We start from the raw sequence: 12,864 nt of genomic DNA on the forward strand, positions 1-12,864 counted from the left end.
GAATAGATGAATGTTACCAAGCAGTGACTAAGTTTGTGGTGTTGAACATGTTACTGGACATTCTTGTGTAATTGCCACAAAATAATTTGTTGTATTTAGTTAATTTCTAAAGAAGAATATTTATTTTATATTATTTTATATTAAGGCCCAATCCCAATACTCCCCCTACTTTTCTTCACTACCCCCTAAAAAAGAAGGGGCAGATTTTAGGGCACTTGAGATCTAGGGCACTTGGCCCAGGTGCCTGTCCCAATTCTCCTACTCCCCCTCGTTTTCATCCCTACCCTGATCAGGAAGCTGAGCCAAAAGCTGTTTTAATTTCAGCGATTTCTGCCTGACTGCCGGCTCCGGAGCTGATTTATGGTTCCGCGTTAAATCGACGCAGAGCCTGCGGTGCGCGTCGCCGCGTAACCTACGCCGTAGGCTCTGCGTCGATTTAACGCAGAACCATAAATCAGCTCTGCTATCTTCACTTCAGCTTTATCTGAAAGTGTGTAAATTACCCAGATAACAGCTGGATTACTTTGTGGTTTCTGAAAACTATTATATCAGAAACATCCAAAACAAATCTGACGAGTCACAGGATTATTTCTCTCTATTTCTCACAAAAAAATGCTTGCTCCCTTGGTCACAATCTGAGACGAGTCTGCAAGTTTGCCCTCGGTCGGCGAGTCAAATCGACGCGGAGCCTACGGCGTAGGTTACGTAACCTACGGCGTAACCTAACAGTCTTTACTCCGGCGCGATCTTCGCGAACAAGGCCAAAAAAGTGATTATGTACATTCACTGAGTGAATATTATGAAAGTAAAATATATATTTCTCGCTAGAAATGTACCGGTAATCAAAAATCATTTTTATGCAGAAACTAACTCAAAATATTGATTGATTTTATTCACTAAAAAATAAGAAATGTCTGCCATGTTTTTTCTTTTGGATTCAGTCGGCAAATGACGACGAAAAGCATTCTGGGAAATTTTATTGGCCCTAGATCAGCGAGTGTGGATCCCAAAACCCTCGCTCTGAAGGGACAATTCATAGCCACTCGCCCTCGTTTTCTCCACTCCCCCTAGGCAAAAAGAGGAATTGGGAAACCACTACCCTCACGGGAACGCGCAAAATTTAGGGGAAGTGATGAAAACGAGGGCTAGGGGGAGAATTGGGACAGGGCCTAAATACATATTTTATATTACAAATAATTTTGTGGGGATCCCCTGGCACCATGGAGGAGCCCGAGGCTGGGGGCGTTTTAAGACCTCACTTATATTTTTTTGTTCAAAGATGTAAAACAAAGTTGATACTAAAATTGTTTGTTCTCCTTTTTTCCAAATGAGAATCGATAAAGAATCGAATCGTTAAGCAGAATCGAAAATGGAATCAGAATCGGAAAAATCTTATCAATTCCCATCCCTAGACAGGAGGTTTAAAAACCAAAGAAACATTATCTGGACAAACAAAGATAAACCAAATACTTTATTCACGTTTAAATAATTCAGCTTTCGGCCTTTAAAATGTAAAATAATCTGCAACTCTGAGTCAGCTTATTTGAACTGAGGCTTTTAAGGAGCTTTTACATTATCACCTGGTCTGACAGTGTGAGAGATCGATCTAATTGACTTTTCAGTGTTAATGAATGAGTGCACGGGAAGGGAGGCGGTGACAACAGAAACTAAATGACTCGTGCAAAAGCACAGTCTCTTCTCTTTGACCTTTTCACAGGACGTGTGGAGTAAATCTAACTGAAATCACCTTGTTTTTGTCCACTTAAAACTGGCAAATTGAAATAACCGACAGCATCTTAAGGACATTTTGGTTGTCTTGGGGATATTCTGGTTTGTACTTATTTATTATTGATGGTTCCAATAGTCATCCTGCTCAGTACGAGAGGAACTAAAACAAAAAGAAAATGTTAAATCTTGTTACTTTCAGGTTTAGGATAATGGGCAAGCAGATCTGATGCATTAGCAGTATCAAAGGTGTTTCGCTGGCTGAATGTGAATCTGCAAAGACTGAAGGAAGGTCACACGCTTGCTGTGCACATCAGGGTCTGCCGGTCACATTAAATTAAAAGTGCTGGCGGTGGCTTTAAAGGTGTGAACGAACACACCTGCCGACGGGCTCCAGGAGAGAGGTCTGGAAATGTTCTCGCGGCCGACACGAGGCCGCGCAGCAGGGCCGGTTCTAGAAAATGATGACTAGGGCTGCATCTCAGATCAGAGGGGGTGCACATGCCTGGCACGTTATTCAACGCTAAATTATGCATTTTCCCATAATTTCAAGCGGAATCATACTAGAAAAACAAGAATATTTAACGTGTATTTCAAATGCTTTATTGCAGCAATATCGCTGCAGAACAAAGAAAATGCTACATTTAGTCTGGGCTACCTCACCCACCAGATAATCTAGCAACAGATGTTTCTTACCCTGAAAATAAAACATAGAAATTCAAACTAATTTTATCTATACAGCTCAAAACCATCACTAAACATGACAGTGATTTCAAGTGGAATGATACCAGTCAAACAATAATATTTAAAGTGTCTTTCAAGTGCATTTTTGCAGCAATATCGCTGCAGAACAAAGAAAATGCTACATTTAGTCTGGGCTAGCTCACCCATCAGACAATCTAGCAACAGAAAATAAAACATAGAAAAATAAATAACAAAAATAAATATAACCATAAATATAAACTTGCTGGCGTGGTTGTGCTTGAACCACTTCCGAATATCCATCGTTACTTTGTGTTAACGGAGCAGCAGAGAGCAGCGTCTTGCTGGTAGGGATGGGCGGTATGGACTAAAAAATGTATCACGATCATTTCTGGTATTTATCCCGATAACGATAAAAATGACAATAAAAAAATACCAATTCAACTCCACCTTTGTAACTATAAATCTATCACCACATTCAGTCTTTGGAGCCCCCAAAACACTGCTCTAAGAGATACTAAATGCTATTAAACTACACCAATTGAATTGAATTGATAAAAACCAATTAAATGAGTTACACCTGTACTGCAAAACTGGAATGACTCAGATCCGCCATGTTTGTTACACGTGTTTGTAAACACGTCATCAACGGGAATTTATCCTTCTTTCTTCCTTCCTTTCTTTCTTTCAGGCTCCTTTCCTTCCTTCCTTCCTTCCTTTCTTTCAGGCTCCTTTCCTTCCTTCCTTCCTTCCTTCCTTCCTTCCTTTCTTTCTTTCAGGCTCCTTTCCTTCCTTCCTTCCTTCCTTTCTTTCAGGCTCCTTTCCTTCCTTCCTTCCTTCCTTTTTTTCAGGCTCCTTCCTTCCTTCCTTCCTTCCTTCCTTCCTTCCTTCCTTCCTTCCTTCCTTCCTTCCTTCCCGTACGTTGTGTGTGGATTTAACACAGAACCATAAATTAGTTTTACACAAAAACGTCATCAACGGGAATTTATCGTTTTTACCGTGAGATGACAAATTCTTACCGTGGGGAATTGTTTTGACGGTTTATCGTGAACGGTAAAACATCGCCCATTCCTACTTGCTGATGTAGGAAACTGCTGGAAGCAGAGGAGTGACGTACACTGGCGGATTTATGGTTCCGCGTTGCACCAACGCAGAGCCTAAGATGTAGGGTTACGCGGCGACGCAAACGTACGGTGCGTGTCGCCGCGTAACCTACGCCGTCGATTTAACGCGGAACCATAATTCAGGCTTGTCACTTGTCAGTTTTTTCTTCGTCTTTTCAACTGAGCATGCAAACACATAAACTGAGGATGCAATGCTGATGCACCCTCGTAGAGCCGGGCCTGCCGCGCATGAAGCACAAATACCCTTGAGGAGGTGCGAGGCCGTGAGGATGCAACACTTACTCTTTCAGCGTCTCAAAGCCTTGCTCTTTGTACTGCAGCTCCTGCTTCATGCAGGCCAGGTCCCGCTTCAGTTTGTTCACCTGAGTCGGGAGGAGAGTGGAAACGTTAAGGGTGTAACAATATATCGTGCCACGAAATTTCATGATACAAAAACGTCTCGACCCGCGGACAAAAATCTTCCTCCGCTCAGAAGAAACTAGTACCGTTTTGCGGTCCCGTTTTGAGCTCTGAACTTTTACTTATGTAAGGCTGGTGTAGAGTTGAGCCTTACCTTATTAAATTAAACCTTTTTGGGGTCGTGAGTAGGATAAACACGGGGAAACTTCTGCTGAGTTCCAGTGTACTTTAATGTCCCTCAACAGCGTAGGATTTTAGAACATCAACACAGCACCTAGTGCCGTACTGTGGCGTATCACTCCGCCCAATCTAAAACAGACTAATCACTACAGATAAACTGACTAGTGTCATTATAGTCCCTGATTTACACCAGAATATAAAGAATATATTTATAAAATAATGAACCCTGAATTACCAAAATAACCTTCTTAACAAAAATAAATCTCCTCTTACACTTATAAGGTGAGCATGAATCAATCTTTTTTATGATGTAAAATTGTATGTATTTATTTACTTTTATTTATTTATTTAATTTTAGTTAGTAAAAAGTCAAATCATACATGAACTACAGAAACTATTCAGTTTGTGGCTAAATATTTGTACTTGTATGAAACTGAAGATGCATAATGCAAACCTGACATTTACTTTTAGTTCAGTTTGTGGAAAATGGTTGGCCTGGCTTTCTATTTAAAACTTAAACAGTTATAAAGCATTACAAACTGTAACAATAGGGCAAACGCACAGTATTGTTTTGTATTTTGTGTCTTTCAAATAAAATACCATTTTTTCCAGTCATATGTTCCTCATTCAAGGTTGTTAAAAAAATACTGCTATAATATCGTATCGTTATTGTGACCTCAATATCGTGTATCGTACCGTATCGTGAGATTAGTGTATCGTTACACCCCTAGGAAACGTTATGTCCTGCCCTGCTAAGAGACCAGCTGAGCTCTGCAGCTTGTTGTTTAGGATTATTTTCGGCAGCACGTGAATGCCGCATTTGGAGCTCCAGCGAGTATTTTAGGAGAACCTGGGGATGTGTGAGTTTACTCCGACTGTACCGGCGCAACTTGCTCCAGAAACCTCACTAGCAGAGCCCACTTCCTCCCGCGCTCGCTGCTGGTGGTGCACGGCGGTGTCAAGGTCGGCTCCCATATTTATTCAAAGCTTCACCACATCAATGGTTCTTTACCCGACAAAAAACGGAAAAAATAAATGAATGCCTCCATCATTTGTGTTTGAACTGGCTCTGCTCCTCCGATTCGTCACAGCTACACTTCTCCATCTATTAGAGGCTGTTTCAAAAGCTTTTTGGTAATTTTGCAACTACTTTGATCACTAACTTTGCCCTCTTTGAAGCATAACAGCATGTAATTCTTGCCCGTGTGATAATTCGGTGTTCTTCCTGGTCAGAAAACACTTTTTATTTTAGGAAATTGCAGCAATTACAGATAACTATCACTAACATTTGATGATTTGTAATAAAAAACATCAGGTTCAGAGCATCTCCTGATCACAATCTAATTGGCTGATAGCCAGTGGCTGCAGCTGCATCCCTGGTGCTTATAAGAAAGCTCCATTTGATCCACGGCGTCTTTGAAATAAACAAGAAATACCACTCAACCCCTGAGGTAAAGAGAGGAAGACAAACACTAAGCTGAGGCATTTGAAACGGCTCTTACCCGACTTTTGGCTGTGGCGATCTCTGCTTTCAGGATCTCTGGGTCATATTTGCTGGAAGAGGACGATCTGGAATTCACTGGAAGAGCAGAAAGCAGAAAAACCTTTGTTAAAAAGCTGCATCTTTGTATGTGAGATCTAAAGCTGAATCATCGAAAGCATCCATCACTAACTAAAGTCAGTTAAACTAACTAAAGCTGAGGGAAAAACTGTTTCCTGCAGCTTTCATCCCATCTGCATTAGGGCTGGGGATCGATTCAAATGTCAAGAATCGATTCGATTCCGATTTTTAAGATTCAGAATCGATTATCAAGATTTGATTCGATCCGATCCGATTAGATTCGATTCCGATATTGATTTGGGTTAGTGTTATTAAAACTGTTTTTTGAGCTGTTGCATGAATTATATGACTGTAGTTATGCAAAATATTAATACTAGTATTATATTGAGATTAAACAGCAAGTATTGCAGCTAATGATGCTGTAAGGACCAATCAGCTCCCAGAATGCTGATAGAACTGCTTTCAGAAACATCGTGGGGCAGAATTATCAAACAGATCCAGGGAGGAAACAGAGACGGATGAAATCGGTTTTATTTTTTCCCACATTCCGTTTTTATTTGTTCCATTTTCGGTCTATTTCGGTTTTTAATTTTTGAGCATTTGGTTTTTAGCATTTTTTGCAAATGTAACCCCAAGACAGTATATGAAGTAATGAAATATAGACAATTTATGCAATTATAACCTAACACTTTAATGTTTTCATACCTTTAAACATATTTAAAGGCAAAAACATGGCACCAGTTATTCTCGTGTCCAACAAAACATTCCTTTTTTGGGGATAAACAAAAAAATAACCAAAAGTGGTAATGTAATGATGAAAAAAAAAAATACATAAATAAATAAAAAATAAAAATAAAAATAAAAAAAAATGTTGTTAAATTTTTTAAAAATCGATCTTTAGACATATGAATCGATTTTTAAGAATTAATTTGAGAATCGATTTAGAATTGGGAAATCGATTTTTTCAACACAGGCCTAATCTGCATATCTCTGAAACCGACAAAAGTCAGTTGCATCTAAATAACACGGAGTGTGATTGATGCAACAAAAAGCAAAGATCAGTTTCTGAGGGACGTGTGCAAACATGTCTCTGACTGAGGATCATGGTGTAGTTTTGTTGTTATGGGCTACTGAACAATTTATGAGCATCAATCAACGTAACACACACGTTTCTGGGCTGAGGGAAGAAGCAGAAGTACCTGGAGTAAATCCAAGCAAGTACGAGGAGAAGATGCACAGAAACACAGAAAGACTTGAACCAGGAACCTTTTTGCTGTGAGGCAATGACGCTAACTGCCAAGCCACCGTCCTGCCCTATTGTTTTTTATTACTTGCATGAAATTCTGTTTTAGTGAATCGTTGTTTTGTTGATGTTTGGTGAGGCACAGAATAGCCTTGTGCGTGTTTGCATTTGCAGGTTTCTTTTGAAGCAACACACCTTGGTTTAGACCAGGGGTCGGCAACCCAAAATGTTGAAAGAGCCATATTGGACCAAAAACACAAAAAACAAATGTCTGGAGCCGAAAAAAATGAAAAGTCTTGTATCAGCCTTAGAATGAAGGCAAGACATGCTGCATGTATCTATATTAGCTATAACTTGGGGAAGATTTTTTTTTTCATTATGCACTTCGAGAAAAAAGTCAAAATGTCGAGAAAAAAGTTGAAATTTTGAGAAAAAAGTCGAAATGTCAAGATTAATGTTGAAGTACAATCTCGAGAAAAAAGTCGAAATGTTGAGAAAAAAGTCGAAATGTTGAGTAAAAAGTCGAAATGTCGAGAAAAAAGTCAAAATTTAGAGAAAAAAAGCCGAAATATGGAGAAAAAAGTCGAAATGTCGAAATTAAAAAGGAAAGGAAAAAGGAAGAAAAAAAGAGGAAAAAAGGAAAAAAAAGAAAAAAGGAAAAAAGGAAAAAAAAGAAAAAAGGAAAAAAGAAAAAAAAGAAGAAAAAAAGAGAAACAAAGGAGAAAAAAGAAAAAGAGAAGAAAAAAAGAAAAAAAAGAAGAAAAAAAGGGAAAAAAAGGTGAAACATTTTTGAAAAAGCTCCAGGAGCCACTAGGGCGGCGCTAAAGAGCTGCGTGCGGCTCTAGAGCCGCGGGTTGCCGACCCCCGGTTTAGGGGAAAACATTAGTTTTTAAACAGTCATCTCTCCCGGTAGTGTTTTCTTCTCTTGTTGATATTTTTCAGGGAAAGCGCTAATCTTAACTGATCAGATAATAAAATAACCAACCCTGCAAAGTTTTAGCAAAACCTTTTCACTTTCAAAATCTTCCCCAATTTTTAATTCCTGGATCTAAAATCCGTCCGCAGCGTTCCCGTCCCCCAGCCCCTGCTCATCACTCACAGCTGGTCTGCGACGTGGACTTGTCCCTCCACACGTCGCTGAGCTGCCGGTACTCCTGCTGCGCCAGCCGCAGCCGCTGCTCCTTCACCTGGTAGATCTCCTTCTGGGCGCTGAGCGCGTCCCGGGCCACGGCCAGGTAGTCCCGCAGCATGGCCTCCTGCTCCCGCTGCCACTGGGCCCGCGGGTCCTCCAGCTGGGTGCTCTCTGCAGGAGAAGAGGGTGAAGAGGAGGAAGGTTTAGATACGACTGTTAGGGTCAATCCCAATACACCCCCTACTTTCTACCACTACCCCGAAAAAAGAAGCCACAGGCGTAGGGCCCTTGTAATCTTCCCTAGGGATTGGGACACCACTTGCTACGTCACTGCGTGGTTTACGTTCGGGTACGTAAACGACTGCGTAGTTACGTTTGCACATACGTCACACCATATCAGGAAGCCCAGAGATAAAAGCTGTTTTAATTTCCGCTGTAGCGCTGTTAATATGCCACTTTATAGACATTCGTCTACTAATATTCGCAGATTATTAAATATTATAGACTATTCGAGTATCAATAAACAGGAGACTACTATTATATCCTTAGACGCGGAAAAAGCATTTGATAAGGTAAATTGGAAGTTTCTATTGGCAACTTTGCATAAATTTGGATTTGGCGAAACTTTCATTGACTGGATAAAAATATTATACAGCTCTCCCACGGCACGTGTAAGGACAAATGATCAAATCTCTACAAGTTTTACCTTGCAAAGAGGCACTAGACAGGGTTGCCCTCTCTCTCCCTCATTATTTGCAATATTTATTGAACCTTTAGCAGCAGCTATTAGACAAAATCAAAATATTAAAGGTATACAATGTAAAATATTAGAGCACAAAATAAATCTTTATGCGGATGACGTACTCCTCTTCCTCCAGAACTCACGATCTTCACTATCACAGACAATTGCACTTATAGAGGGATTTTCATCTCTGTCTGATTATTCTATTAATTGGTCTAAATCCACTGTTTTGTGTGTTAACTGCAATTTTAGGAATATAACCAATACTCAATTACAATCAGGGAACATTAGATATTTAGGCATAAACATCTCCCCTAGGCTGTCAGAGTTAATAAAATTAAATCATGTTCAGCTTATAAAGAAAATAGAAGATGATCTTTCCAGATGGAGCTCTCTCCCCATTTCGCTCATGGGTAGAATAGCCACCATTAAAATGATGGTTTTACCAAAAGTAAATTATTTTTTCTCAATGATACCATGCAAACCCCCTCTTTCCTGGTTTAAATCGTTGGACTCATATGTATCAAAATTTCTGTGGAAAAATAAAACTCCACGTATTAGTTTAAAGACATTGCAAAAATCCAAAGAATATGGAGGTTTAGAATTACCTAATTTTCAGTATTACTTCATAGCCAGTAAGTTACAGTATATTGTAAAATGGTCAAAAGATCATCCTTTAGATAGTCAATGGCTGGACTCAGAGCAAGTGTTTTGTAATGAACTAGAAATCTCAGAGTTACCATTTATTAGTCAAAGTATCAAACGTCATCAATGTTTCAAAAGCATTAATATTAGCACAACTTTATCAGCTTGGTGGGAATTTCTTAAAATAGCTAAAATTTCACTTTTTCCATGTGACCGTACACCCATATGGAACAACCCAGACATCGTGAAAAATGATAAAAAGATGGTTAACTTCGTTCAATGGAGAGATCAAGGAATACGGTACTTACAGCACGTAATTGTAGGAGGACAGTTTGTACCTTTCAATACACTTATTGTTCAATACGGAGTTAGCAGGAATACATTTTTAGAGTATCAACAACTTAAGGCAATAATAAATAAAACATACAAAATTAGCCAATTAGATTTACAACTTCCCGCTAAGATAATAGATTTATTGAATCTAAGCACTTTAAAGTTGTTATCAAAACTCTACAGGTTAGTGTCTAAACTGGACGATTCAGTCTCTCTCCCGATCTCTAAGTGGGAGGCGGATCTCTCTCTTAATACCGACCAGTTTTCTTGGTCACAAATATGCTTAAATACGTTTACTATGACTAAAAACCCAAACCTACAACTTATACAGTACAAAGTTCTTCATAGAATACATTATACTGGACAAAGGATGTTCCAGATGGGCTTTGTCACCTCTAATATCTGTTCACAGTGCACAGAGAACACCCCAGATAATTATATGCATGCTTTATGGTTCTGTACACCGGTACAGAGGTTCTGGAAGGAGATTTGTGAGGATTTATCCACATGGATCAACCACAGAATCCCAGTGTGCCCCACGGTATGTATATTAGGTCACCTGGGAGACACTCAAATAGATCCTAATTGGACACACCGGGTTCTCACTGCCTTATGTATCGCAAAGAAAACCATTCTAGTAAATTGGAAACAAAAATCCAGTTTATGTATCAACCATTTTAGGAATCTTTTATCAGATCATATTAGTAGTGAGATAATGTCTGCCTCCACTGAACAACATTCGGCTGAATTGCACTCTCTGTGGTCCCCGTTTATTGGCTTCGTTACCTAGTGGGGGCGGGGGGGTGGTGATCTCGTAGCCCTTGGGGTTGGGGGTCGGCTTGGGGGGTCTGGGGCGCGGGCCTCTGGTGGCCCCTGGGGGGCGGTGGGGGGGGCCGCGGGGCCCTGTCCCTAGCCGGTGGGGGCCTTGGGGGCCTGTGGGGGGGGTTACCTCATGGCGGTGGGGGGGGGTGGCTGGGGAGGGCTCGGGCGGGGGGCTGTGGCTGGGGCGTCTCCGGGCCTCCCGGGGGGGGCGGGGCCGTGGACGTGGGGGTCCCACCCGGAGGGCCCGGCCCTGCCTGGGTGGGGGGTGGCTGTCTGCGCTGGGGGGGCATTGCTGCCTTGGTCCTCCGTCGCTGGGCGGGGGCCAAGTGCCCCTGCGGATGTGGGGACTCCGGGACCCTTGGGGTGTCCGCCGGGGTGGCCTCGGGGGGGGGTGGGGCCGGGTCCGGGGAGCGGGCCTCCCCTGACCGGGGGGTGCACGGGCGGGCGCGACGGCGGGGTGGCACCATTCCCAGGTATCTATGTCTTATGTTGTCAGTATGAATGGGAGGATGGTGGACCGTTTCCCCCTCCGTCTGGGGGCTCCGGCGGCGCCGGGGGCGCCCTTGGAGGTACGGTGGGGCCGGCCCCCGTCTACTGGACGGCCGGTGGGGGGACGCGGGTGTCTTATCAGGGCTGGCTTTGCTGGTCCTGCTTCCTGGCTTCGGCCTCCGCTCCCCCTCTTGCCCCCCCTACACGATTCATACGCACATAGGCGAAAGGCGGGGGGTCCGGGTCGTGGGGGGCACTGTCCTGCGGGGCCTGGCACTCCCCGCCTCACGGTTTTAACAGCAAAATAGACACTGCACATTCAACACTTAATAAATACATTTGACAAGGACACGTAGTTCGGGAGGGGGGGGGGTCTGTGTCAATCGATACTTGGCCCTCCCTCCTCCCTGTTTTTATGGCATTAATCACATGCACTCAACACAAGGGGCGGGAGGGGGTCCCACATCACCCGCGTTCCCTCACCGGCCTGGGCCTGGGACGGGTGGGTCGGGTTACCCGGGCCTGGCGGGGCCCGCCGTACAGCCTGGGGTGCCTTCTGGCGGTGCTGGATCCCCCCGGGGAGGGGGAAACGGTGCGTGATTGTATGTCTGTGTCGGTGAGAATGCGGTATGGAAGGGTCCTGCCATGGAGGATTTGAGCCTCCATTGGCAGGACATCAAAAACTTAATAATTTATCAATATTATATTATACAAAGATGGTTATTATTATTATTATTATTAGTATTATTATTAGTATTATTATTATTATTATTATGTATAGTATATTATATTATTATTAGTATAGGTATCGGATAGGTGAATGGATGAATGAATGGGATGCCTGGGTCTGGGGCCCTCCGTTGTCGGGCCTGCGCGGGTGTCGCCTTGTTGGGGGGTTCCCTCTCTCCGGGCCCGTCTCCGGTCCCCCCCGCTGCCTCTACGGCGGGGCGCCCCTCTGGTCTTGGTCCCCCACTTTCGTGGGGGACGGGTGCGCCTGCCCGCGTCGGCGGCCGGGGCGGCTCTGTCTCTCCGGGCAGGCTGGCCCCCTGCCGGGTGGGGGTCGTTGGCCTGAAGGGTGAGGGCCTCCTGGCCGCGTGTCCGGCCCGGACCGGGTGGCCGGGGATTGCCTGGGTCGCGGTCCGCCGCCGCGGGATCCCTGGCTGCTTCTTTCCGCGCCGTGGGGGCCCCGCCCGCGGGCCCCCTCGGCCGCCGCCGGGTGGGGGGGGGGCCTCGCAGGCGGTGGGTTGCCTCCCTCCTACTTCTCCCCTCTGTGGGGTTGCCGGTGGCCTGGGTTCCGGGCTCTTCCTTGTCGGCCTCTGGTCTCGCGGGTGGCGGGGTTGCTCCCCCCCCTCCCCCACTATAGATACACTTCAGGTGGAGCTTTGTTTGGTTTATTACACACACACACACACACACACACACACACACACACACACACACACACACACACACACACACACACACACACACACACACACACACACACACACACACACACACACACACACACACACACACACACACACACACACACACATATAGTCATTTAGTCACATGCATACACACACACACACACACACACACACACACACACACACACACACACACACACACACACACACACACACATGCATGATCATATACATACACACACACACACATAGACATACACACTGGCTTGTTCACCTGCATGCTGGCTCTCTAGTTTTTGGGTTTAGGTAGCGGTAGCGATAGCTTAGCTCAGACTGCGATCAGATCTCAAGATTT

At 43.7% G+C, this 12,864-nt stretch overlaps 1 protein-coding gene across 1 annotated transcript in view; it reads right to left on the reverse strand.

Moving 5' to 3' along the window:
* Positions 1–12,864, reverse strand: part of LOC133459380 (protein KIBRA-like) — a 57,363-nt gene that overhangs the window by 14,874 nt on the left and 29,625 nt on the right. Inside the window, exons 3-5 of the mRNA XM_061739273.1 lie at positions 8,034–8,237; positions 5,633–5,709; positions 3,834–3,913 (exon numbers count right to left, since the gene is read on the reverse strand). Of these exons, the coding sequence (XP_061595257.1) occupies positions 3,834–3,913; positions 5,633–5,709; positions 8,034–8,237 (361 nt within the window). The remainder of the gene's footprint in view (positions 1–3,833; positions 3,914–5,632; positions 5,710–8,033; positions 8,238–12,864) is intronic.

This window comes from Cololabis saira, chromosome 14, assembly GCF_033807715.1.
Source record: "Cololabis saira isolate AMF1-May2022 chromosome 14, fColSai1.1, whole genome shotgun sequence".
Classification (NCBI taxonomy): domain Eukaryota; kingdom Metazoa; phylum Chordata; class Actinopteri; order Beloniformes; family Belonidae; genus Cololabis; species Cololabis saira.